Source organism: Lutjanus erythropterus, chromosome 13 (genome assembly GCF_056507025.1).
Source record: "Lutjanus erythropterus isolate fLutEry1 chromosome 13, fLutEry1.hap2, whole genome shotgun sequence".
In the NCBI taxonomy this organism is placed as follows: domain Eukaryota; kingdom Metazoa; phylum Chordata; class Actinopteri; order Lutjaniformes; family Lutjanidae; genus Lutjanus; species Lutjanus erythropterus.
In genome coordinates, this window is record NC_139329.1 from 39348956 (window position 1) to 39376910 (window position 27955).

General features: G+C 38.8%; 1 protein-coding gene across 4 annotated transcripts in view; it reads right to left on the minus strand.

Moving 5' to 3' along the window:
* dgkzb (diacylglycerol kinase, zeta b) overlaps positions 1-22177 on the minus strand; it is a 48966-nt gene extending 26789 nt beyond the window's left edge. The window contains exon 1 of one of the 4 annotated variants that reach the window (XM_084733593.1): positions 22082-22177. Coding sequence is in view for 2 of the 4 variants with exons in the window: in XM_084733590.1 (XP_084589716.1) it covers positions 19-184 (166 nt within the window). In the remaining 2 variants the exon portion in view is untranslated. Of the gene's footprint in view, positions 1-18; positions 220-3719; positions 3813-22081 lie in introns of those variants that run through there. The other 3 variants (XM_084733592.1, XM_084733590.1, XM_084733591.1) reach the window with 3 other exon arrangements.
* Between the last annotated feature and the right edge of the window lie 5778 nt (positions 22178-27955).

The window sequence follows — 27955 nt, forward strand, 5'->3', positions numbered from 1 at the left end:
GTTAACTTCGGGAAATACCTGAATGTCTCTCCTTAAATTTGTGTTGGACGTCTTGGATGCTGACAGGAGCTTTTCTTTTAGGGTTCCACAGTAAACACCGGAACGTGGAACTGTTCTGCGAGGACTCGATAAGTAACATGAACTTGTTAAGGTTTGGTCGTGGAGATTCACGACAGGTACACATCTCTGCCTCCTCTGCCACTGTCTCCTGCTGCGACAAATCGCGGGCATTTTTTCCTACCCAGTCTATGGCGGCCATCAGCAGGAGGACAGGTACGTGACGTCACATGGACGAGATGCATTTAAGGTTTAGAAATGCGTGGGGAAATGTAGCTTCTCTGGACGCTACCGCGTTATTTGATCACTAAAGTAGCTTCACTACTGAAAAGCTATTTGATGTAGAAAACAGCGACGTTACGACCACGTTACTGAGAAAAGTAGTTAGTTAAACTCGTAACGCTGCTACTTGTAACGCCGCTACTGCCCAACACTGCTAACTGCTAACTTAAGCTCCAGAGACCAACCACTAATTTTTGCTGCCCAGACCAGCTGACAAACTGCTAATGTTGACCTAAATTGTTTTTATGTGTGATTTCTTGAGTACATTGAGACATACAAATAACTACCTATGTAAATTGCCTTTTTTTATTTTTTATTTTAATCTAATTATTTGGCAGTAACACTGCTTGAATTGCCCACTAGATGGCGCTCTGAGGCCCACTGGTTGAGAATGGATGATTTAGAACTTCAACAACGAACAAAGGAAACAAATTAAATTAATCACATTAAAAAAAATCATAATAATGTAATTTTGCATTGTCTCTCAGAGCCTCCCTTGATTTGATAACGTTTATATTAAAGGTCATCACTGGAAACCAGAGGAAGCCATAGTCCACAGTCTTTCCTCCAGTAGAAGCACAGATACTTGAGTAAAAAAAAGACTCTGGTAAAAGTAGAAGCACCGATTCAACTTGTTTACTGCAGTAAAAGTAAAAAAGTTCAGGCAAAATAATAAAGGAAGAAGTCGTCCTCTGTCCTCTGACTGTTTCTGTGCAGAGACAACTAAACCTCAGCTTTTCTCCACCAGAGTCTCCGTCTCTCTCTGTTTCAGATTCTTACATCCTGTACATCATTTTTGTCTTTAGGGGAGGCTGATGTTAGAATTTGTTTCATACAAGAGTCTCCACTCGAATAAAAGTCTGATAAACAGGTGTTTTCCTCTCGTTGTAAATTGTTGTCGGAGGAACATAAATTATAAAACACTGAGAGGATGAGCGGGGGTCCTCGCCACAGGCGGAGCAGCATGACAACAGGAAGGAACAATCATTAAGTCCCCGGCTACCTGCTGGCTCCTCCCCTCCCTCTAAACAACAACATCACACCAGTAATTAGTCTGTGACGACAGCTTCACCCCCCCCCCAACACATTACTTCTGTCATCTACAGCTGCAACCAACAGGTGATATGATCCAGGTCTCACATGTGTCCAAACATGGACTGTAAATAAAGATGGACGCCACATCTTTTCTTCCTCCTACTGTACAAAAATGAGTCCTGCCTTCTTATTGTCTAGTTTTGTCCACAACTCAAAGACATTCAGTTTACTGTGAGGGAGGAGTAAAGAAACCAGAAAATATTCACATTTAAGAAGCTGAAACCAGAGAAATTAGACAGTTTTTAATTTAAAAATGACTCAAAAAGATTTATTGATTATCAAAATAGATGACAATTAATTTAATAGTCAATTAATAATTAATTGATTAATTGTTACAGCTCTAGAATGATTGATTTTTTTAAATATAAAATATTATTAAATATTCTAAATATAGCGTACACTTAAACTGATATTGATTGAACTACAATTCTGAAGTCAGGACCGCAGGATGAACGCAAAAACAAACAGACATGCTTTTATGCTCTAATGGTGACAGGACCAAAAACTGTACCTCTGTTAGTAGTCAGTGGGACAAAGCTGTCCCCTGGCTGTAAACTGGGGAGTATTTTTATTACACAGTATATTATAGACATATTATAGGAGGTGAGGTTGAAATTCCCAAATTAACCCTAAAATACACAACTGAAATGATTAAAAAAACAAAATAATTCAAAAGGACAACAACGTCCCTGGGTGTGACTGAGGGTTAACGTTTTCTGTGAAATAAATGATGACTAAAAATACACAGTGGTGCTTAGTGTCCTGATCCTCATGTTGTGTTTAGGGACGACTGGGTCAAATGACAGCAGCTGATCGTCCTCCTCACTTTCACTCTGCAGCCTCACCTGTAACCTGTCTGAGCAGCAGCCAATCACAGTCATCAGGTTACCCTCTGGCTGACGGCCAGCGGCTCGCTGTCACATTCAACACCAGGTAACATGACCCTCAACAGGACGACAGTCCTCGAACGCCTCGCTCAGGTACAACTGACAGAAATACACCACAATCACAGCATCACAAGTGGAATCAACACGACCAAAGATATAGATAAACTACGCAAAAGAAGTAACAAGATGAAAAATACAGAGATGGAAACTCTCTGGTGGAGAAAAGCTGAGGTTCAGTTTGCACAGAAACGGTCAGTACAAATGTCCTTCAGAGGACGACTTTTTACTTTTATACATTTCAGAGCCTGAACTTTTTCACTTTTACTGCAGTAAACAGGTTGAATCAGTTCTTTTACTTTCACCGGAGTATCTGTACTGTGAGACTGTGTGGACTTTTGCCTCCTCTGCTTCCTCAAGAGAATAAAAATAACCTGATGTGATAACTCTGATGATGTCAGAGTGTAAACTTGTCTCCCAGCAGCTTCGCCCGTCTCCGTCTCTGCGTGAAAACCAAACAACACTATCAAACAGTAAATACGAGCCGCTCACTCGCTGTCAGCGCTCGTTGGTCCGTCAGTAATAATCAGCAGGTGATAAACTGCTGCAACATGTGGACAATCAGAGATAATGAACTGCTGGTTATCTCACAGATGAGGAGGAAAACTGCTCTGAGGTCACAAACCATCAATAACATCCTGATAATGATCTGATATTATCAATTATAACACAGCTTTGATAAATACTCCATCCTGATTGGTCAGTTACAGCTTTCTAAAATCTGTGATTTCGTTGCTATGGTCTAGAGCCATCAGAAGGTTCTCTGTAGAACCCCCTGAATGAGGTCTAGATGAAACCCTTGGTAAATAAAAGGGTTCCTGGTGGAACCTCCTGGGTGTGTTCTTGTTACCACTCCCAAAGAGAGGCACTGTATTAGGCTCTGTTTGTTTAAATTTACTCCTCCTACACTTTTATTTTATATTTATAACCCTAACCCTAATTCATATATTTATATATATATATATATTTAACATTTTATTCTTTTTGGAGCAATTTAGCACTTTAGAGAATTTATTTCAGGATTAATAAAGTTCTTATCTTATCACAATGTGTTTTAAAAACTTTAAAAACAATAACAGAGGAACATCAGCACCTTTAAAACCGTAAATCAAACAACATGTGGCTGTTAAATAACCTCAGAAGTAAATCTCTGTTGTTCCATCTGTGATTTAACAGTGAGGTCAACACAGGACGGACACACACACACACACACACACACACACACACACACACACACACACACACACACACACACACAGAAAATCTCAGATGGTCCAGTAGATTAAAAAAACACAGATCACAGACAGACACCACAGAAGAAGAAGTTTAGTTTGATACAACCTGAGAGGATGTGTTCAGTTAGTCCTGGACGGACGGAGACGAGAGACACACTGAGAGAGGCGGAGACGGAGAGGAAGGAACACACACACACACACACACACACACTAAGCTGCTGTGTTAAAATAACTCTTTAACTCAGGAGCTTCACACACACACACACACACACACACACACACACACACACACACACACACACACACACACGCAGAGCTCGTCCTTTTGTCCGGAGATGAATGGAGCCGCCAGCCCACTCCAACATCCCAGAATACTCTTCATTAACACTTCAAGGCTCACGGCGCTGCTGCTGCTGCATTATGGATCCGATTAAAGAGAAATAAAGTGAGCGGGCGGCTGCAGGCTCGTGTGTCCAAACATCACATCTCATATGTTCTCAAACATACATTCTGATCATGTGACTCATTAGCGGGCGACCACATTCTGTTGGCTGCTTTTCTCGTCACTATGGAGTCACTGCACGGCAACCAGGCCGGCATTTACCTCAGGATGATACATCATCCAGAGTTTGTCAAGTATTTGCTAATATTTTTAAGATAAGCTGAAAATAAAAATGATAACAAACATGTATTATTGTGTATAAGAGGTGGAGAAAACATGCAGCAACAGGCCGAGCTTTACTAAACGTTATGTAAATCATGTGACATGACCTGTGTGTCATTGCACAGGTGATTTATATTGTAAAACTGTTGCAGTTTTGTGGTTTGGGATAAAATATCTGCTTTATATAAGTTGCATGACAGAAGTGATGCCACTCAAGGCAGGACAGTCACAATGAGAAGTAACGCAGCACAAGTCTGGTACATAATAAAATCAGACCAACCGCTCGCATTAGCTACACGGACCAACTGCTAACATTAGCTACAAGGACCAACTGCTAACATTAGCTACAAGGACCAACTGCTAACATTAGCTACACGGACCAACTGCTAACATTAGCTACAAGGACCAACTGCTAACATTAGCTACAAGGACCAACTGCTAACATTAGCTACACGGACCAACTGCTAACATTAGCTACACGGACCAACTGCTAACATTAGCTACACGGACCAACTGCTAACATTAGCTACACGGACCAACTGCTAACATTAGCTACATGGCCCAATCGATACTTAGACAAATACATGTCAAAAGTCAAAAGTGTGTGAGTGATGAAGGAAAAAGTAAAAAATGTTACAACTGCCCCCAGTCTCCCTTAATCTGACGTGAAACCTGCAGTGACCTGCGACCTCTTTAAAACAAAGAGCTCTACTTGAGTGGACAGAGCGACTTCCTCGTTGGTGCTTTTAAATGAGGTGACAGATTACCTGGAAGAGGCTTAAAAGATCAGCATCTCCTGTCCTGACTGGATCATTGCCATGTGACTGACGAGCGGCCGCCATCACTGACCTGCTCAGGCTATTTAAAACCAGCTTCACCTCCACACTGACACACACACACTCCAGAGCTGACACACACACTACAGAGCTGACACACACACGCTGAGGGTTTATAAAATATAAGACTTAAAGCTGAAGAGTAAACCAGTGGTCCTCAAGCAGATTTCCACCAGTGTGATGAAAAAAAAAGATCCTGCAAGTCATTAAAATTAGATGTTAGGGTGAAATCATGGTTTAACTTTTAATGACGCACCAAACTTTTTCACTATATTAAAATAAATATAGATTGAATTTAAACCTCTCTTTGAACTGTATTAAATTTAATCCTGTTCCACCAAAACTTTAAACTGGAGTGAGCAAAATAATCAAATTAAACAAAGTTCAGGAACAAACTGAAACAAATCGAGTTTTATGATGCAACATCTCATTTCAACAGTCCGTCACTCCTGTTTAACTGTTGCTTGTTTTAGTCTAATATTATTTTAAATATTGATCCATGAATTCAGCCTCAAGATTACCTACACAGAACAACTGCTAACATTAGCTACACAGAACAACTGCTAACATTAGCTACACGGAACTGCTAACATTAGCTACACAGAACAACTGCTAACATTAGCTACACGGAACTGCTAACATTAGCTACACAGAACAACTGCTAACATTAGCTACACGAAAGTGCTAACATTAGCTACACAGACCTACTGCTTGTGTTTGCTACACAGAAATCCAGTCAGCTAGCTAACCTGTCAGTACTGCTAATGAAACATATTTTGGGCCTGCAGGTGGTTTGTGGGTAAAAACAGAATAAGTTCCTGTCCCTTTAACTGAAATGTGAAGAGCTACTTAGCGATGCTAATTGATCCGTGCTCAATAAAAGAAGAACCTGCTACGCTAACAATCAATAAACAATCACAAACATTAAACATTATATCAGGTTGAACACTTTCACCATATTTGGTATTGAAGTAATCCAAAAGTAACGGAAAGTAATCACTTTTATATTGTGATACTTGGATTAGGTTACTTGGTACATTTTTAACAGGTAATTAGTAACTGTATCAGAGTACATCTGAAAGTAATCTGATCACCTGGCAGCTGAGCTTTGATGCTGCTCCGCTTTCACAGCGAAGAAAACTGAGCCGACAGTCAGGAGAGAGTGAGATATGAGATATCTGAGCGACAGACGGACGACGAAGAAACTCGTTTAGTCTGTGAGTCTGTCAGTAGAAGACAAACACGACCAGTAACAAGAATAAAATCAAGACCAATGAGAGTAAAATCACTAATATCACTGACACTGTAAATAATATCATCACTGCATGAGCTCATACTTTAACACAGCAGTTCTCAGCCTTTTATCGCCTGAAGACACACACACACACACACACACACACACACACACACGCACACACACACACACACACTCACACACACAGACCAAAAGTTTTACTGTTTCCATTCTTAGAATCTTTACTGATCAGAACGTCTCTGTTCTGATATCAGCTTTTCTTTTATACAAACTTATTCTGACCAAAGGAACAGTGACGATTTATTATCACAGTTTTGTTCTACAGAGTAACTGAATGTCTCTTTTTAAACAGTTTTGTTGACAGAGTTTTGTATAAATTGCAGTGTTCATACAGGTGCTGGAAATCCTTGAAAACACTTGAATTTTAATGTTTTCAAGGTTTGAAAAGTGTTTGAAACCATGATATATTTGCTGAGCCAGATTGTTCAGGAAGTTAATGATTAATCATTAATCCATTAATTCCCAAATAAGAATTTAACTGATTAAACATGTATTAATCAATAATTAATCATTAGTCCAGAAATGACATTAATTGCGCCTCACTTGAATGTTTTGTCTGGTGGAGACGTTCATTAAATAAGAGAACTTAAAATTAAACTTAAAATGAGAAAAAGGAGAAAAAAATTAAAATGAGAAAAACAGAGAAAAAATATGTTTTATAGCTTACTAATTATTAGTGACTAATCAATTTATAATTTATTAGCATTTCCAGTTATCAGTTAAGGAAAATGCATAAACTTCACGTCTCTAACAGGAAGTGAAGTCTACTGACAGACACGTTTAGAAACAGGAAACTTTGTTTACCTTTTTAATTTTATCACAAAACATAATTTAGTTTGATAAAAGCAGAATAACATCTGATTTAATGTGATGAAGAGGAGAAATAATCATTTTATGTATAAATATGTTTAAATATGTTTTAAAGCTGGAAAAGATTGAAAAGTGTTTGAATTTGACTTGATGATTTTGAGGACTCCCTGAGGTTGGGAACGAGCGTTTTCATGTCCCGTCACCGACACTGACTGGACTCTTTCTTGTCTTTGACTGGAGCAGCTGCTGTGGTTTGAAGAGACTCTGCTGCCTCCTGCTGGTCTCATCTGTTCACATCACATTTGAACAAAGACTCGTCTTTCAGGTCTGAGCCAGAACGACACGGAGCCCCGAGGAAGCTCTTCTCTGGGCCGAGAAAACTGTCAAATGAATCTAAAATAAAATATACTGTATCCACCGATATAAAAATATTTTTGTCAGAACATGACATCCCTCTGATATCGTTCTATCAGGAAGGAACCTTCCTGCTGTCTGTGAAGTGCTATAACCCCTACATGACATTAAAACATGTTTGTAAAGACTTTTATATACTGAATATCTTTAAGTTGTGGACAAAAGGTACCTGAGGTATCTGTACTTTACTTCAGTGTTTATTTTTCTGACAACTACATAAGAGATACAGAAATATCTGTACTTTCTCCCCCGTGTATTTTCAAAACAGGGTTCTTACATCAGTTTTAATGCAAGACGAAAAACAGCAAAAGACAAAACAACATCAGACAAAAACAACTGAAAGATGTAACAAGACAAATACGATGTAAGAATAACTAACATGACAAAAATGACGTAAAAGACGTAACAAGGCAAAAAAAAATGATAAAAGACGTAACAGGATGTAACAAGATGAAAATTATGTGAAAAAGAACCAGAGGAACACAAAAAAGGTAAAAGATGTAACAAGATGAAAACCATGTTCTAACAAGACGAATATGATGTAATACATAACAAGTGGAAAATGAGAAAACTACGTTATGTAACAAGACAAAACAGGATAAAAGACGTAACAGGATGTAACGAGACAAATACAATGTAAAAGACGGAACAAGATGGAAACAACTAAAAGATGTAGAGAGACGACAAAAGTCAAAAATAACAAGACAAGACAAAAGATAAGGGACATGACAGGATGTAGTGAGACAAAAATTATGTTTAAAAAAGTACAAAAGTCACAAATATGATGTAAAAGATGTAACAAGTTAAATATGATGTAACAATATATAAAAGGACAAAAATAACGTTACAAGATGGATGACTTTTTACTTTTACTGCAGTAAACAAGTTGGATCAGTACTTCTACTTTTACCACAGTGTTTTTTCTCTTTTTTAAAATTTTACGAGATCTTTAGCGGGTCTGGGGTTCCCTTCGAGACGCGAGAACCAAAATGGCGGCCGCCTGGTCAAACTATTCTAAACTAAACCGTCACTAAAACGTGTTTCTGAAAACATGTAAAGCGAGAAAGAGACAAACTGTAGCAACAGAGTCCGGTTTCATATTTGATCAGCACTGCCTCATGTGAACCCTCTCCTCCTCCTCTTGGCCCTTTCTCGTCTTCCTCCTCCTCCTTATGACCCACCTATTCCTCTTCTTCCTCCCCTCAACCCTCCTCCTCCTCCTCCTCCTCCTCCTCCTCCTCCTCCCTGAGAGCTAGTGTCCCTCCTGGACCAAACTATTTATAGAAACAGGGCAAACGAGTGACAAAGATAGTCCAGGAAATGGGTCTGTGCTGGCTACACACACACACACACACACACACACACACACACACACACACACACACACACACACACACACTCTCTCTCTCTCTCTCTGTGTCTCAGGTTTCTCCTCATCAATATGTCTCCTCCTCGGCTCGCTCTGTTAGTTGAGCAGCTGGTTCAGGTTGTGACCGAGCCGCTCTGATCGACACACTGAGACGTTTCTGTCACTAACCTGGTTCCTTATCAGAGGAGACAAAAGTCCACACCGTCTCTACTGCAGTAGAAGGACAGATAGTTGAGGGAAAGTACAGATTCTACTAGTTTACTGCAGTGAAAAAGTACAGGCTCTGAAATGAACTCAAAGTATAAAATTAAGTCTCCATCTGTTTCAGCTTCTTACGTCTTTTACATCATTTTCATCTTGTTATGTCTTATTATGTCCTTTGTGTCATCTAAAGTCATTTCCCACTTTTTACGTCTTTTACATCATGTTTTCATCTTGTTCTGTTCTACATTGTTTATTTTACATCTTGTTACGTTGTTTTATCGTCTAGTCGTGTATTTTACGTCATTTCTGCCCTGTTATGTCATGTTTCATCTCTTTACCTCTTTTACGTTGTTTTCATCGTATCTCATTTGTAATTTCCTTCTTGTTTTACATAATTTTCATCTTGTCAGGTCATTTTCATCGAGCTTCGTCTTATATTGTTTTTGTCTCATTACATATTTTACGATGATTTAGCAGAACTACAGAGTCGACATGTTACGGCTGAGACACATCTGATAGAAATATTATTCAGTAATTTATTCAGTAAAAAGAAAGTTTGCCAGTGTTTGAGCAGTGTTCCGGCCTTTTTTAAACCAGGAAGTCAGACAGGGGTCCTTGGGGTGTAGCTGACCCTTTTTTATGCCTGATTAAATCATCTGGGACACAACTTTAAACTTAAAAGGACCAACATTTTCATTAACAATTTATCTTAAAACCAAGATGATTATAATATCACATTTTTACACCTGTGTTATCAGTGGGTATTGTTAGTTTTAGATTTTTAAGGATTTTTATGTTTTTAAATAGTTTGAAGTTGTGAATTCTTGTCTGAGACGAAGCTGTTTTCTGACACACAAAAAATTATTAAAGCAAAAAATACATTACATATATTTCATATATATATAAGTCCTTTAAAAATAGCTTTTCTCCAAAAATTGAAGTAGTGTGTTGGTATTAATCATTTTTAATGCCAATAATTATTAAATTAATATTTATTTATTTACTAGGTTCAGACTGTATGAACAGTTCAGTCTGTGAGTGTCGCTGCAGGACGAACTGAAGGCACAAAGAAAAGAGTGTGAGAACAGTTATGGACACCAGTCAGGGCTGAAAACATGCAGGTCTGAGCCACGTTTGGCCCCGCCTCAGTCAGTGATGTCATCTGATCGTCTGTCAAAGGTGAAAGACCTGACGTGACATCATGGGTGGGGGCGTGGCCTGTATCAGACTGGAGGAGCCTCAGTGAAAGAGAACAAGAGTCCATTTCACAGGGGAACATCTGATCCACACTGTGTGTGTGTGTGTGTGTGTGTGTGTGTGTGTGTGTGTGTGTGTGTGTGTGTGTGTGTGTGTGTGTGTGTGTGTGTGTGTGAAGGCTCACAGTGATGTGGTGCTATCAGACCAACAACACACATAAGTAACTTGAAATAAAGCGCAGACTGTGCCTTTACATCAAACAAATCTTTCAGTTTAAGTGTACTCTGTAATTAGAATATTTTCACCCCTTTACCTTTCTGACAGACAGACTTTTCTGACAGGAAACCACCGTTATATAAGACAAATATCACTCTCTACACACCAACCAAACTCCACTGATAAAAACAGTCATTTTACATCACAGTTGTTGGTCTGCTGCTGCCTTGATCTGTTAATCTGTTGGTGTTATTGTGGGACTTTGGTGACTTCAGACTAACTTTTAAAACACCAAAGTCACACAAGAACACAAATAAACTTACCAATCTAGGCGATGGCACGGCCTGCAGTGTGCGCTGCCTGCAGACAGTCCAGGACAGTCTGCAGGACAGTCTGCAGGACAGTCTGCAGACTGCGCTGCTTGCAGACTGTCCTACCTGCAGACCGCGCTGCCTGCAGACAGTCTGCAGGACAGTCTGCAGGACAGTCTGCAGACTGCGCTGCCTGCATGTGGATTATCCAGACAGCAGAACAGGGACATGACTGAGCTTGTAAGACACCAGACTGGTTCAGTGAAGCAGAGCTGAGCTCAACATGTTTGTTCTGACTTCAGGCGACTGTGTGGCTGAAGGAGGCGAGTTCACATGAACTCCAGACTCCTGTTTGGTGTTTTCAGCAGAGGTAGAAGTAACTAAGTACAAATACTGTCTTACTGTACTTAAATAGACTTTTCAGGTGTCTGTTCTTTACTTCATTTATTTTTCTGACAACTTTTTAATTTTACTGTACTTTCTACTCCTTACATTTTCTCAGACATTTACATTTTCTTTTCATTACTTTAGTTTGAATGACTGAGGTGAATTATTGATTATTTTTATTTTGCATCATTGCGCTCTGCCTTCCAACATCAAGAGTGATTTCAACCTAAATGGACGAAACAATAAGACATAGAAAAGACGATTCACTGGTGGATCCATCAGAGGACATCACACGGGACAGACAGGATGACGGAAAAGACGGAAAACAATAACAAGACAGAGCAAGATTTAAAAAAATGCAAAAGACATAAAAAGGCAAAAAAATGAAAATGTGAAAGACAAAATATAATTGAAAAGACACAAGATTAGAAACAACATAAGGCCAGAAAAAGTCATATAATGACATAAAAGACAGACAAAAAACATCATAAAGGATATAACAACGAAAACAGAAGTAAAAGATGTTAAAAGATTTTTTAGAAATGTATAAAATAACACAAGATGAAAGAACAACATTAAAGATGTAACACGATGAAAAATAACATAAAGGACAGAAAAACACCCAAAATGATGTAAAATACAGAATGAGACAGAAAACAATGTAACAGATATAACTACAAAAAATTAAGTAAGAGGTGCAACAAGACAAAAAACAAAGTGAAAGCTGGAAGAATCTGAGACAGAGTGGGAGACTCTGGTGGAGAAAAGCTGAGGATCAGTTAACTCTGCACACAAACTCTTTTACTCAACGCCTGGACTTTTTTCACTTTTACTGCAGTAAAGAAGTTGAATCAGTACTTATACTTGTACACAAGTATCCGTACTTGTACTGCAGTAAAGACCGAGTAGAGCAGCGTGAACTCCTGCTGCTGCAGTTAAAAGGTTAAAGGCACAGAAAGGATGACGGCAGTTGAAGCATCACTGCAGAGACGAGCTGCAGCCTGTCAGCTGTAATCGGGTTAGAGAGGGAAGCTCCAGGCAGCAGGTCCACTCCTCATCCTGATCGTGACTCTCACACACCAATAATCACTAATCTGTCCAATCAATCAGATCATCTCACAACAGAGGCAGGAACACACTCCCTGCTGACTTTACAGAGAGTCGTCTCAGTTAAAGACAGCTCACAGTTTGTCCTCCCATCATCACTTCCTCTCATCATTACACTGTCAGACCAGCAGTTCTCCTAAACAAGATTCCTTCTCTTCATTTTTAGGTTTGAAGTCAATAAAGTCTTCATCATTGATAAATTATCAAACTAGAAATTCTGATCAATCAGAACACACCCTGTTTATTCTCTCGTTGTTCCAACATCCAAAAAACTGTGATAAAAGTTAAAATATTCTGTCTCCATTATGCTGTGGACCCCCTACACCCCCACTCAAGGACCCTTGATGGTCCCTGGACCCCAGTTAGAAAACCGCTGAGCTAAGCAATGTACTGCTACAGACAGAGTCAGCAATATTTAGCATATTTTCACCACTTTACTTTGCTGTCAGACAGTTTTTTGATGGGAAGCCACTGTTATAACTCAATTATCGCTCTCTTCAAACAAACCAAACTCCATTGACAAAATCAGTCATTTTCCTTCACAGAACACAGGAGTTGTTGGTCTACTGCTGCTGCCATCTGTTAGTTAGTCTGTGTTATTGTTCCACTTCAGTGTTTTAAAGGGTTAATTCTGGTTCACCAAAGTCACACAATAACACAAACAAACTAACAGATGGATGCAGCAGCAGACCAACAACTCCTGTGTTCTGTGAGCTAAAATAGCTGATTTTTTCAGTGGAGTTTGGTTTGGAGAGAGTGACATTTGGTTTGAAAATTGTGGCTTCCAGTCAGAAAATTCTCTCTGAACCTGCATTCTTACTAATGGCCAGCAGGGGGGTTGCAACATTAGCCACACAGACCAAACGCTAATGATACCTACACAGAAATCCAGTTAGCTAGCTCTGTGTGTGTGTGTGTGTGTGTGTGTGTGTGTGTGTTTGTGTGTGTGTGTGTGTGTGTGTGTGTGTGTGTGTGTGTGTGTGTGTGTGTGTGAACAGCATAATGTTACTTAACAAAAAAATTGCACATTACACAGGAAGGAATATCTGGAAAAATATTAATTAACCCAACAACAATATTAAACAATTTCACAGGTAATCAAATTTTTAAAGCAGGTAACTAGTAACTGTATCAGGATACATTTACATAATCCTCCCAACCCTGTTTAAACTACATTAATAATACTTCATACTACAGAGCAGTGTGATCCTTTAAAGCTCTTGACTGGAGGAGGAGGAGGAAGAGGAGGAGGAGGAGGAGGAGGAAGAAGAAGAAGAGGAAGAGGAGGAGGAGGAGGAGGAGGAGGAGGAGGAGGAGGAGGAGGAGGAGGAGGAGCTGCTGAGTCCTCAGAGGTGTGCAGATTGAATCGTCTCCTCTGGAGTGAAATATTCCCATCAGCCTCTAAAAATGAGCGTTTTTAATTAATTGCTCTGCCAATCCATTAATAGCAGCTATAATTAGAGAACCAGGGGAGATTAAAGAACCACCTGACTGAACCTCAACCTGCACTTGTTACCTTTTTACTCACAGCGGAGCACATTTAGGATCTGACACTGCACCGCTTCACACCTCTCACAGCCTCTTATAGAACCGCTAGAACACGAGAACAAAATACCCACACCCTTCACTGAAGTACCCGTAGGGGAGAGCGGGGGCAGTAGTAACATATTTCTTTTTTTTTACATGTTCCTTTATAACTCACAGACTAAAACATACACTCATCATCTTTTCATGAGAACCATCCAGTACATATGAGCACTAATTAATGATCCAGTTTTAATAGTGACATCATAGTTACATCACAGTGTTGGCTGAACGTAGAACGACAGAAAAACTGGAGAACACGGAGTTGTAGGACACATGATCAAGAAAATATAAATAAAAAGTCATCTTGTTTTGTTACTGGTGAGAGAATCAAAGTAAAATCTTAGAAAGAAGTGTTCCAAACAGATCCTCCTGAAGGGCTGAGGTTCCACTCCAGAATAAAGACTTTGCAAATGGTTCTTTGCACCAAATATTAAAATAAAAAATCTATTTAAAACTCTTGGAAAATAAAAAGGTTCTTGGTAGAACACCCTGTGTGGGCTCTATATAAATCCCTTGAAGTATATATGAGGTTCTTGACAGAACCACCTCGGTTCTAGACAAAAGCACTGGAATCTAAAAAGGTTCTTGAAAGAACCCCTCGGTGGGTTTCTTAATAAAACCCCTGGATTATAACGTGGTTCTGGATAGAACACCCTTGTGTTCTAAATAAAACTAACTGGGTTCTCAATAGAACGCTTTTAGTGGGTTCTAGATACAATGTAAAAAGGTTCTTGGTTGGGTGGGTTCTACATAATAATAATAATAATAATTTAATATAATAATAACAACATAAAAATCATAATATCTGCCTGTGAGATGTGGTGAAGTAAAACAGAAGTAACTGTACTTAAGTACTGCAGTAAATGTACTCAGTTACTTCACATCAGACTGATGTGTGAAGCTTGTTAACAGACAGCACTGATTGACACACACACACACACACACACACACACACACACACACACACACACACACACACACACACACAGTGATGTGACTCAGACGTCAAACAGGAAGTGGAAACACGAGCTCACTGATGATCTGTTTCCTCCTGAGTCTGCAGACGGGAACAATCTGTGAATAAACGCTTGTTGTTCCGTCAACACAAACTTCAGCCGACTTCGTTTGAACCAATCACATCAAATTTAATCGAACGGTTTAGAAAACTTTACTTTTATCGTCAGCTGGAATCATTTTGTAAAGATCAAAATAATTATTTCCGTCAGCTTTTTGAGGCACAAACGTCGGTTCTTGTTATGTTCCTCCGTCAAAGATCAAAAACTCTTCATGCGTCTGCAGCAGAACCAACAGTTAATCTCACCTCCAAAACACCAACAGCAGCTGACTTCACATCAATTATGAACTTTTAAATGATTTTTCCACAGAAATCAGTGTTTGATGATAAAACACAGTGAGAATATCACCTGTTCACTTTATTGTCTGGACTAAATTATATGTTCTAACAATGAATTCTGCATCAGTATCCTAAAAACAGAACAAACAGAACTCTGACGCTGATGGACTACCATCGATCAGGTCAGATTAATCAATAAAAGTTATATATGAAACTTCAACAGTTTGTGCAGATCAGTGATTACAAATCTTCATGTTTGTTAGTTGAGGCCCTCAGGGGTCACAACCAGGGCCGAACATCTTTGTCTTAATTAATATTAATATTATTTAAAGTTGTTTTATTTTCAGATGAGTGTTTTCTGCACATTCACAGCAGGAGGAAACAAATTATGATCGATGTTATTACTGAAAAAGTAAATGAAAATTAATTTCATGATGTGATAATAAACACAAAATCTGCTGGAAACCACATATAACATTTAGCATTATTATTATTATTTTTTAACATCTGCTTTAAAACTGGGCTCATTTTGTCAAAACACAGTTCACACACACACACACACACACACACACACACACACACACACACAGGTAGCAGAACACCTCAGATCTGTATAATGTACAATAATTTGTGAAAACTTAATTTTGTAGCTGTACGACACAAACACGCTTCATATGATCTGATCCTGCTGAACTCAGTCTGAAACACTTTATGAATATTTCTACTTTTCTTTTCATCTGAGTTTGATTTTTTTTTTTCAGATATTGTTTGAGTGAAGTTCATGAATATATTAACCAAACACAATGTTCCAAATAATTATTTCTTTCCGTAATATGACATCAGTCAATAAATTCATACATGGCTGCATTCTGCACTGAAAAGCAGAACAGATTCTAATGTTCTCATTTCAAAAATCCCGAGCATCATCTGTTCTCCTGCAGCTGCATCTGACAGAAACTTTTCATCCTCAGTCTGTAGAAAACATGTAAAACATCAGAGGACAGAGTCGCTTCAAACCATAAAAACTGATGCAGGGTAATATAGGAGGCTACATTTTACTGATTTTTGTGAAAAGTTGCTCTTGTTGAACTTTTTATAATGCTTACGTCTGATTGGTGAGTTTACAGCAGAGCAGCTGAGCGCGTGAAGACGTGACGGCTGAGATCAAACAGTTTGTTATGTGCACAGTTTGAATTAGGAGGTAAGTCAGGAAAAAGGGCAGCAGCTCCTCTGAAAGACTCACATGATGTCCCTGAAATAAATAAGCAAAGTAAAAACCTGCGCATGTTGTGAGTTTATTGGCTCATTACATTATAACTGACCGACAGCCGCTCTGTCTGTGGTTCTGACAGACGGAACATGTTCCGTACTTCAGTTCTGCAGTTTGTTTCTTAGTTTTTTTTTTATCTTGATTAATTACTGCATTCTTTAAAACAGAAATAATACCCTTACATTCTTGTTCTTTAGCCTCTGTGAAATGTTATTGGCAGTGTTAACGTCTGTAGTGACCCTGAACTCGATGATCCTGACGTTCACCTCCAGGTACGCAGACACAGGTGACATGAAGTGATGCAGACAGCAGGAATCCTCCTGAACCCACTGTGTGATTTTCAAACGCTTTGGATTTTGCAGAACTTTGAAAAGACAAACACGTGACATCATGTCAGATTTCTGTCTAATTTTAGTGTCCAAGTGATCGTAGAAAACATGAAGAGCTAAATGAAATTAAATTTTTCACCATCTTAAAAGCCTGTTCAGATGAATTTGTTTGGTGATTTTTGTGGAAGAAGAAACCAAACAAAGTAAAAATATCAGACAATTTAAAAAGACGTAAAAATAAATTATTTTTATGAGTTGCAAAAAATAATGAAAGAGAACGTGAAGCATTAAGTTTAGGGTGATACTGATCAGTTTTCTCATTTCACAGTTTTTATTAATATTGATAATATGAAGATGATCACTGAGGAGGAGAGTGGATTTATGTAATTGATTGATTATTGATGGATCAGTATAGATTAAGATCAGGGGTCAGACTGAACAGGCATGTTGTTTCTTCCTTCTTCCTGTGAATTATTTATTTATTGTTTGTTTCTGTTCAAAATAAATCAAATGTGTCTTTTTCTTTTCATATAGTAGAAAATTACTTGTGAAGAATCAAATTCTTGAAATCTGCTTTAATGCAGGAAACAACTCTGACACTTTACCCTCCAACCCGCCTTCACTGATCCAAGTTTCCAAATAAAATCATCCAAAGCTGTCAGTGTGGTATTGATTATTATTTCATCTCGTTATAAATATTCTGTCATGCTGAGATTTATTTTTGAAGATGGTTACTGAATGAATTTTGCCATCGTTCTGTTCTGAACGTGTTTTGAAAACTGTGCAGCAGATTTAAAAAGTTCTGGAGTCTGAATGAGAACAGAGTTCATGAAATTTAGAAGTCTGGACAGAAGTGGTCTTCATGGAAGAACTGCGGCCAAAAAGCCAAACCTCCGACGTGGAAACAAGGCGAAGTGACTGAACTCTGCATGAAAACAGAAGAACTGAGGTGCAGAAAAATGTCAGCAGGTGTTCTGGACCGATGAGTCAAAATTTAAAATATTTGACTGCAGCAGAAGACAGTTTGTTCACTGAAGGACTGGAGAGACGAACAATAAAGAGTGTAAAATAAAACCGCTAATGTTAGCTACACAGACCGACCGCTAATGTTAGCTACACAGACCGACCGCTAATGTTAGCTACACAGACCGACCGCTAATGTTAGCTACACAGACCGAACGCTAATGTTAGCTACACAGACCGACCGCTAATGTTAGCTACACAGACCAACCACAGACCGACCGCTAATGTTAGCTACACAGACCGACCGCTAATGTTTGTAAGGGAAAGTAATCAAGTTACTGTACTTTAATATTGTGGTACTTGGATTAGGTTACTGATTACATTTTGAAGAGGTAATCAGTAACTGTATCAGAGTACATACAGGTGTGGTGATGTGATGAGGCACTAACGACTCTCCATACAAAGAGTCTAAATGAAAAATGATCTGCTGTGTTTTGATCTGGTTGATAATCTGACCGTCGACTCCAGAAAGCAGCACAGAGTTTAATCTCATCACTGACAGGAAACCCAGCGGCCAAATAATAAAACCACATGTTAGAGAGTCTCTGTGGACAAACAGACCAAACCAAGACTTTTACTCACAAACTATTCATTGATTATCCACCAAACGATCACTCAGCTCTTTATTGATCTGTACATTTTCATCTGAGGTTATTAAATACTGACGTCACAGTGAACTGAATCTCTTTGGGTTTTACACACCTGAAGGCATCAGTAAAAAAAAAAACAGTAAAAACTCATTTCTGATGATTTTAGACCAAAATAAAATAACTGATAAAAAATAAATGTTAGTCTCCTCTATATCGCATTACTTCAGTATTTTCAGATATGTACATATTTTTAAAGTTTTTCATTATTTTAAGAAAGTTTCTCATTATTCTGAGGAAGTTTCTCAGTATAATGATTTATTGATTTCCATATTAACAGCATGTCTGGTAATATTCAGTGAACACAACATCCAATAATATCACAGAAATACAATCCAAACTACGACTGAATCATTTTGGAAAAATATGTGAATAATATTATTTTGACAGATATTGCAATTATGGTATCATTTGCGATATTAACGTGATTAATGATTTTTACATCCTAATTTTCAGATTTTTGTGGGAATCCGTAACAAACAAAGCATCATCCAAAAAATAAATAAGATCTATAAGCATTCAGGAACATTTTGTCAACTTTTCTTGTAAATGTGATTATTTCTTAATAAAACACTGACTATTAAATAACTTTAACTCCAGGTTACAGACAGGCCTTATGATATTATTATATTAAGATTAAGGACTAGAAGGAGCGCGATCCCGCGAGATCTCGCTGGACGTGATTTCATGTGATTTCATGTGATTTCATGTGATTTCATGAGGAAGCAGATGTAAACAAACTGGAGACAGATGTGGTGCAACAGCTGTCTACAGTAAAACTAAAACAGAAAGAAAAGTTTAAGAGCACCTGTTGTTTATTCTTCATCCAGAACAGGAAGTGAACTGTCCCTCTGTGAACAGCTGTCTGCTGCTGGCTAACATTAGCATGAAGAGCTACAGAGCTTACAGCTGTTCTGTGACATCATCAGCTGCTCTGTCTCGTTGAAGACTGTCTGTCTTCTCTTTGTCCTGTTTTTGGAGTCGGTCACTAACATTGACTTCATGCAACAATTAATTGATTATTAATTGATTATAGAGCTGAACAACTTTGAAAAAATAGTGATGATATGATCGCGATGAATTTTTACATCATTGTTCTCATTTTCATTAAAAACATAAAGCTGTGATTTTTGTGGCGATCTGCACCAAACAATGTAGATCTGCAATGATTTGATGATTAATGAATCAGTTACAAATAACTTAGTAACTATTTTAATAATTGATTCATCAGTTTGGATCTTTATATTTTAAGAAAAAAGTCAAAATACTCTTATTTCAGTTTCTTAAATGACTGACACTGTGTGAGAGGCGGGGTTCACCCTGGACAAGTCGCCAGTTCATCGCAGGACTGACACACAGAGACAGACGACCACTGACACTCACATTCACACCTACAGGCAATTTAGAGTCACCAATTAACCTGCATGCATGTCTTTGGACTGTGGGAGGAAGCCGGAGAACCCGGAGAGAACCCACACAGACACGGGGAGAACATGCAAACTCTGCACAGAAAGACCCTGATCCAGCTGGAGGATCGAACTCAGGACCTTCTTGCTGTGAGGCGGCTGTGCTGACCACTGCACCACCGTGCCGCCCGGATCAATCAACAAATTAATTAATTGAAAAATTAATTGATAATGAAAATATTGATTAGTTGCAGCCCTCGTTGTGATTGGTCAAACTATTTATCTCTTGAATAAATATTTTAAACACAGGAATGTACGGAGAAATAAGACACTGTCATGTCGTGATTAAAGCAGATATGAGAAATAGAAAATTAATTTATTATTTTGGTTTAGTTACACAGAAAAGATGCTGTCTGTTTTTTTACATCATTTCATAAATGTTTAGTTTCATGTTTGTTTATTAAAGATTCACGAGACTCTGCTTGTATGATCAATTTATATTTAGAAAATCTGTTAAAAAAGTCTGTACAGTACATTAATTCAATTTATCATTTCAAGTAAATTGATCTTGTATAAATATATTTTAAGTTTAATTAATGTGAATAAATATAAGTTGTATATTTAGATCAAATAAAAATTGATTCAACTAAAGTCGAGTCTGATTTTCTTTTTACAGTGCACAAATGTGTTCTGTATGCACACTGTAAAAATGATTATACTATTTCTTTTAACTTAACACTGTCTCTCCTACTGTCCTGTCCACATTTCAAAATAAAGGTATAAACAACCAAAACATATATACATTTATAAGAAATTCAAGTCCACTCTGGGTTGTAATCAATAAAAACAAATAAACTTCATAAAAATAAATAAAATAAAAAATAATTCGATAAAAATGAAAATAAAATTTAAATGAAGTTAATATGTATCCAGTTGTGAAATCGTCAGACTTACAAATATTAACAAATGTGAGAGGAAGAAGAGAGTTTTAACTGTCATGCAAAGCATGCTGGGAAGTCTTCTAGTACTCTCATCATGTTTCTCTTGAAACTTAATTTATTGAGTTGACTTAAATGTTTACAGTTCAACTCATCATGTCAAGTTCAAGAAGTTAGAGGAACTCGCGTTTAAACGTTCTAAAAAGAAATACTAATCATTTTAATTAAAATTAACTAGAATAAATAAAACTTGTATATTTATATCAAAAATAAGTTGATTCAACTAATTTTCTAAGATTTTTTTTACAGTGTACAAATGTGTTCTGTGTGCACACTGTAAAAGTTATTATACTATTTATTTTAACGTGACAACTCTCTCTCCCCCTTTCCTGTCGTCATGTTAGCTGTCCTGTCAAAATAAAAGCATCAGCAGCAAAAAAAAATGTTAAGAAAAAAGTTAGTGACACAAATTGCTTAAATTTTAAGTTGACTGAACTTGAAAAGACAAGTTGTGGTAATTTTGTTATAATTCAAACCAAATAAATGTTTGTAGTCAAATAAACTTGACATTAATTCAGTTGTGAAATCATCAGACTAATGAATATCAACCTTTCGCACAATGCATTCTGGGAAGTCTGCTCATATTCTGCTCGTTTCAACTTAATTTAATCAGTTGATTGAACTTTTTACAGTTCATTCATTCAACTCATCATTTCAAGTTTAAGAGATCAGAGGAACTCGTATTTATACGTTTTGAAGTGTTTTGAATATAAATACAAGATATTTTAAGTTGAATAAATAGAACTTGTATATTTAGGTTACATTTAAGAGAAAAATTAAGTTTGTTCCACTCGATTCCTGAGTGATTTTTGCAGTGATCTTTGTACAGTACATTAATTAAAGTTGCAGACGTTAGAAGTACTCATGTTTATACGTTCTAAAATTAAATACCAGACATTTTAAGTTTAATGAACTTGAATAAACAGAACTTGTATATTTAGGTTCAGTTAACGAGACGAGATGAGTTGGTTCCTGTGTGATTTTTGTACAGTGCGTGTCAGGTGGAGGTGTGAGGAGCACCCACCTCCTGCAGAAGATCCTCAGGCCGGTGAAGGTCCTGCTGGTGTGGTGGCAGCGAGGAGCCGGGGCCGCGGAGCAGGGCAGCTCGGCGTTGGAGGCTGAGGAGGACGAGGTGGAGGTGGAGGTGGAGGAGGAAGAGGAGGAGGAGGAGGAGGCCACAGAGGTGGGGGTGAAGGGCCCCTCTCCTCCATCCTGCAGCGAGGTGCTGTGCTGCTCCTGATCCATGAGTGAGCTCCTCTCAGTCCATTCTCCTCCGAGGAAGTGTGTCTGCTCAGCCTCACTTCACACCAGGAAGCATTCGAAACAAAGTGTGAGAGACAGCAGCCAGAGTGAGGAGGAGGAGGAGGAGGAGGAGGAAGAGGAGAGGGGGGCTGCTTTTCTCTAAACTGACTTCCTTCCTTCCTTCTCCTCACCCTCCCAGCTTGGAGGAAGCCTCTGTCCTCCTCATGAGCTCCTCTCTGCCCTCAGCACACGCTCACCAGCAAATCCAGGAAGTTTCAACCTCTGACACAAACACAAAGAGGAGTGTAGAAGGAGCTGCTCTTCTTCACCTCCTCCTCCTCCTCTTCCTCCTCCTCCTCCTCCTGCTCTGTGTCGACCTGTTGCTTCTCCTCTTCTTCCTGTCCTGCTCTGTCTGCTCGGACTCGTGAGTCTCCTCTCTGCTGCTCTCTTCTCTCCGTCCTCTTTACTTTTTATCTCAGCTCTGTGGCTCTCCCTCTCTTTTTCCTATGTCCCGCCCACCCCCGGCTCTGCCCGCTCTGATTGGCTGAGAGGAAGAGGTGTGCGCTTTGCCACCTGCTGGAGCTTCTGAGGCTGTGCAGCTGCTAAAAAAAGAGGAGGAAATGAACTCATTTTCTCCGCTCAGAGCCGTTCACCCTCAGAAGGAAGGGTTCCAACATGGTTCTCCCTGAAGAACTGAGGTTCTCTGAAGAAACTGAAACCATACTGTGTTCTTAAAGAGATCAAATAAAATGATTTGCCTGTGTTTGTTTTGTAAACCTGTTCTGACAAATGACCTTCATATTATAATAAAAATAACTAAAACTAAACACTGAAACCAATAAATAAATAAATAAACTGAAACTAAACATTTAAAATAAATAAATAAATAAACTGAAACTAAACATTTAAAATAAATAAATAAATAAACTTAAACAAGTAAACCTGCTCTGAAACTGAACTAAAAACAAACAAACTTTTGTTTGTTCAATAAAACCTCATTCAAAAATACAAAACTGCAATAACTCTGTAAGAGAACAGGTTCCACTAAGATCCCTCTTCATCCAAGGACCCTTTTTAGAACAAAGTGTTCTTCCAGGCTTGTTGAAAACACAGCAGTTAAAAATTGTTTTCTCGATGAGAACAGTAACTATCAGAACAATGGATGATCGGTCTGTAGAACACATTATGGTTCTTTGTAGAACCCTCAGAATAGAAGAGGGTTATAGGTGAAACCTGTACAAAATGTTTTTATAGCCCCCTGGGTTCTAGATGATACATAATGGGGTTTGGGTGAAACCCCCTGGATGGGTTCTAGATCAAACACTGGCCTTTGGAAAATAAAAGGGTTCTTGGCAGAACCCCAAGCGGTTCCTAGATGAAACCCTGTGTAATACAAAAGGGTTCTTGGTAAAACCCCTGAGTGGGTTCTAGATGAAACCCCAGTGATATGATAGGGTTCTCAGCAGAACCCAGTGAATGGGTTCTGAATTAAACCCTTGGAATATAGAATGGTTCTAGGTGAAACCCTTGGAACATACAAGGGTTCTTGGTAGAACCACCTAGGTGGGCTCTAGATGAAATCCATAAGATACAATGGTTGGGTTCTACATCAAACCTTTCAGAATACAAGAGGGTTCACAGAAGAACCACCTGCGAATGGGTCTTCTTCTTCTCTTCTTCTTCTGTCAAATGCTTCTTCTCTTCTTCCTCCTCCTCCTGCTCCTCCTCCTCCTCCTCCTCCTTCTTCTTCTTCTTCTTCTTCCTTGTCCTCTGGGTTCCGAGGTGTTTAGCAGAACAAAATGCACATGTTCTCCTGATGAGAGGGAAGTGCAGGCTGCCTCTCACTTGGATCACATTTCTGAAGCGGTGTTCTGCAGCGAGCTTCCCTCCCACAGTTTTTACATAAAGACATGAAGCAGCCCACAGACACACACACACACACACACACACACACACACACACACACACACACACACACACACACACACACACACACACACTGTTTGTGCTGCAGTGAAGCGGAGGTCGTGCGGGCGCACCGAGGCCCACGCGCGGCCCTTCACCACGTGCACGTGGCGGCTTCATCCCCTGGGTTCTCGCTCTGAGGTGGAACTGAAGGATGAGCCCGGGTTATTTTTGACAGCCAATTAAAACGGAGGTGCAGCGGCCAAGAGGACGAGTCCTTTCTCCTAAAAACATCCATGCAGACATTTTTAAAGACAAATAACCTGATTTCAGAATCTGCTGTTCCTCACATGGTTTTACACAGAAAAATAAATAAAAATATCTATGAACATGTAAATATTGTTTCACTGCTGGAAACACACCAAGTTCTACAAACCAACAGACAGAACTAGTGGAGGTCAGATCTGCACCAGGCAACAGATGGCGAAGCACCTCCTGCAATGACACCATCACTGTCGGGTACAACAACCAGAACCTTTTAAATAAAGTTTATTAAGTTTTTATAGTTTACAGTCAGTTTTCTTTAAGATGCAGAGAATCGTGTAATAATACTGTAACTGAGAATTGAGTTGAGAATCACGTGCTGTGTTCTCTCCTGCAGAACCATGAAAGGTTCCTCTGATGGTTCCAACTCTGAAACAGAAACAAGATGTGAACAAAGTCAAGCCGATGAAATGAAAACAACACAGAGGGAGAGACGTACGTTCTACAGAACGCTCGCAGAAATAAGGGTTCCAAAAGGATTCCCCCTGGAAGGCTGGGTTTTGACCCAGAACCATTTGAAGAAAGGGTTTATCAAGGGTTCTTTGTAAGACTGACGGTTACATTAAGCAAACTTTTCGTCCAAAGAACGCTTTTTGGAAGAGCTGAAATCTACAAAAATCTCTTTCATCAAGGGTTCTTTGTACTATAATAAAAAAGGGTTCTCAGTAGAATCCCAAATATGGGTTCTAGATGAAACAGCTAGAATGTAAAAAAGTTCTCTGTTGAGTCCACTGAGTGAGTATCAGATAATACTCACTCAAAACCTTCGGAATATAAAAAAGTTCCTCATGGAACCCCGTGGATGGGTTCTGGATAAAACCCTTGGAATGTAGAAAGGTTCTGGGTAGAACCTCCTGAGGGAGTTCTTGACAAAACCCTTGGAATATAAAAGGGTTCTTGGTAGAACCCCCTGGATGGGTTCTAAATCCGAGTTTCACAATATTAAAGTGATGTAACTGGATTACTTTGTTTCTTTTGGATTACTTCGGTATAAAATATGGTGAAATTATTTAGCCTAATGTAGTGTTTTTAGGGCTGCGACAAATGATTATTGATTATCTTCATCATGGATTAATCAGGTGATTATCTGATTATGCAAAACAATTAACTGATCAGTTTATCCTGTTACAATCTTATTGTGCTAACAGACACATGCTAACAGCCATGACAACAGACAAACTTGATGGTTCACTTCCTGGTTGAGCAAAAGGTGTGTCTGAGGGGTGGAGACTCCTCAGACCAAACCATCAGAGGGGGGTCAGGTTTTAGTTTTTGCCTTGTATTAGCTGCGGTTGGCGTCCATCTTGTTTTCCCCTTGTGTGTTATTTGGTTTATCTTTGTGACTTTATCTGTTCACTGATGGTTCCTGAACCATGTGTTCCTTCCTCGGCCACAGAGACATTTGTTGATTAGAATTACTTTCCATCCTTATGTGAAGACTGTAATCTGTGTTTTTTCACTGCTGTTGACAGCAGCATCTTTAAAAACAGCCTCACTCTACCCAAATCCTTCCAGCTTCTGATTGGCTGGTTCAGTCACATGTGAGTCGTAACCAGGAAGTGTTGTTGTTGTTGTTGTGAAGCTGCTGGAGTGTGAGGAACAGTAGATGAAAGTTTTCTGAATCAGAGTCCAGTGCGACCTGTTTATGAGCGTTAATGTTAGAGGTGACAAACACTCAAAGGCTGAGATCCTCCGAGGTAATTTAGGTGAACTGACCCTTTTCCTTTGTGTCAGTGGGATCCTGTGGTCGACTCGTACTCGCTCTGTCAGAGCTGCTGCTGTTATCTAACACTGCGGAGGCCAAACTCTCAGCTCAGGCCTGAAGTGAATGTTAGTGATGCGTCGGCTCAGCCTCAAATGCTTTTAACCTTTATTTCTCCAGAGAGAACGTGTTCGACAGCAGGCTGCTCTCTAGCTCCACCACCAGCTCCACCACCAGCTCCACCACCAGCCCCACCACCAGCTCCACCACCAGCTCCACCACCAGCTCCACCACCAGCTCCACGCCGCCCTCGACACACACACACACACACACACACACACGCACACGCACACGCACACGCACACACACACACACACACTTTAAAGCTGCCTCACTTCTTGTTTCACAGCTTTTATAACTCCTTTTATCAAAATACATTCAGATCAATTTTAGAGTAAAATTATATTTATTTGACATCGTTATAAATGAGGAAACATCCTTGAGATTAAATCAAGTTAAAAAATAATAATACATTCATAATCACAAGTCAAATTCATTGTCTGTTACAATATTAAAAGTTGTAATGAGGTTGAAAATATTAAATATGTTATTATTTTATTAACGTGGATTGATTAAAAAAAATCCTTAAAAAATGCTGTTGATTAAAATATTTAGGTTGTACTTTATTGCTTAGTGTGTAATTTAAATGTGCTATTGATAATATTTTTATAAAAAACAAATAAATAAAAACATAATATCAATAATAAAATATAATAAACATAAACAAACAAACAACCAAACAAACAAATAAAATAAAAATAAATAAAATCAGCTGGAATGTGGAATCTTTGATGTCATCATCATCATCATCATCATCATCATCATCATCATCATCATCATCATTGTGGACGTGCCACAATGATTTATTCACTGTTTGCAATATTTTTATGAATGTTTGTTTGTTTGTTTTCCTTGGATCACAGGGTAAATGCTCTGGAGGCTCATTTGATCAAACTCCTTGAATACAGTGTGTTTATCATTTACAACAAGGCTGTAAAATGAGATTCTGTTGTAGTTCCCTCATTGATTGATTGATTGATTGATTGATTCTGCTGTCTGATGGCAGCAAGCTGTTGAGGAGGATGCTGGGAGATGTAGTCTGATGTCAGTCAGCAGCAGAAACCTGACAGATGAGCCTGAAGCTGCTGTTTGTCTCATGTTAACTTGTTCGTCCGGTGAGCGAGGGGTTAACTGAGGGCGAATAAATCAATAAATCTTGAATATGACAGGAAACACAGCGTGGCCTCAGTCCACATAATCTCATCAGCCTGCCTGTTTTCAGCCTGCTGCTGCTCACTGGCTGTAATAATTGGTCTGGAGGTTACTGTAATCTCATTACTTTTCCCAGTAACACAGACGCATCATACAGTCCTGTTAGATCTTCAAAGAGCTCATTACAGATACGGACCTGTGGAACCGTGCAGAACAAATCGACAGAACCACACTGCGACTGAATGAAACAGAAGGAAAAAGTGTAAAAAAAAAAAGAAATGAAGAAAAATGATTTTGGTTTGTTTGTCTGTTCTGATTGGATGTGACAGACGTTTGCTGGACACAGACAGAGACGATGTCTCCGCCGGTTAAATAAACCACTGTTTCACAAACTCGTTCTCCTGAGAACCCACTTTTTAAAAGTGACAAACCATTGCAACTCAAGTACGTACA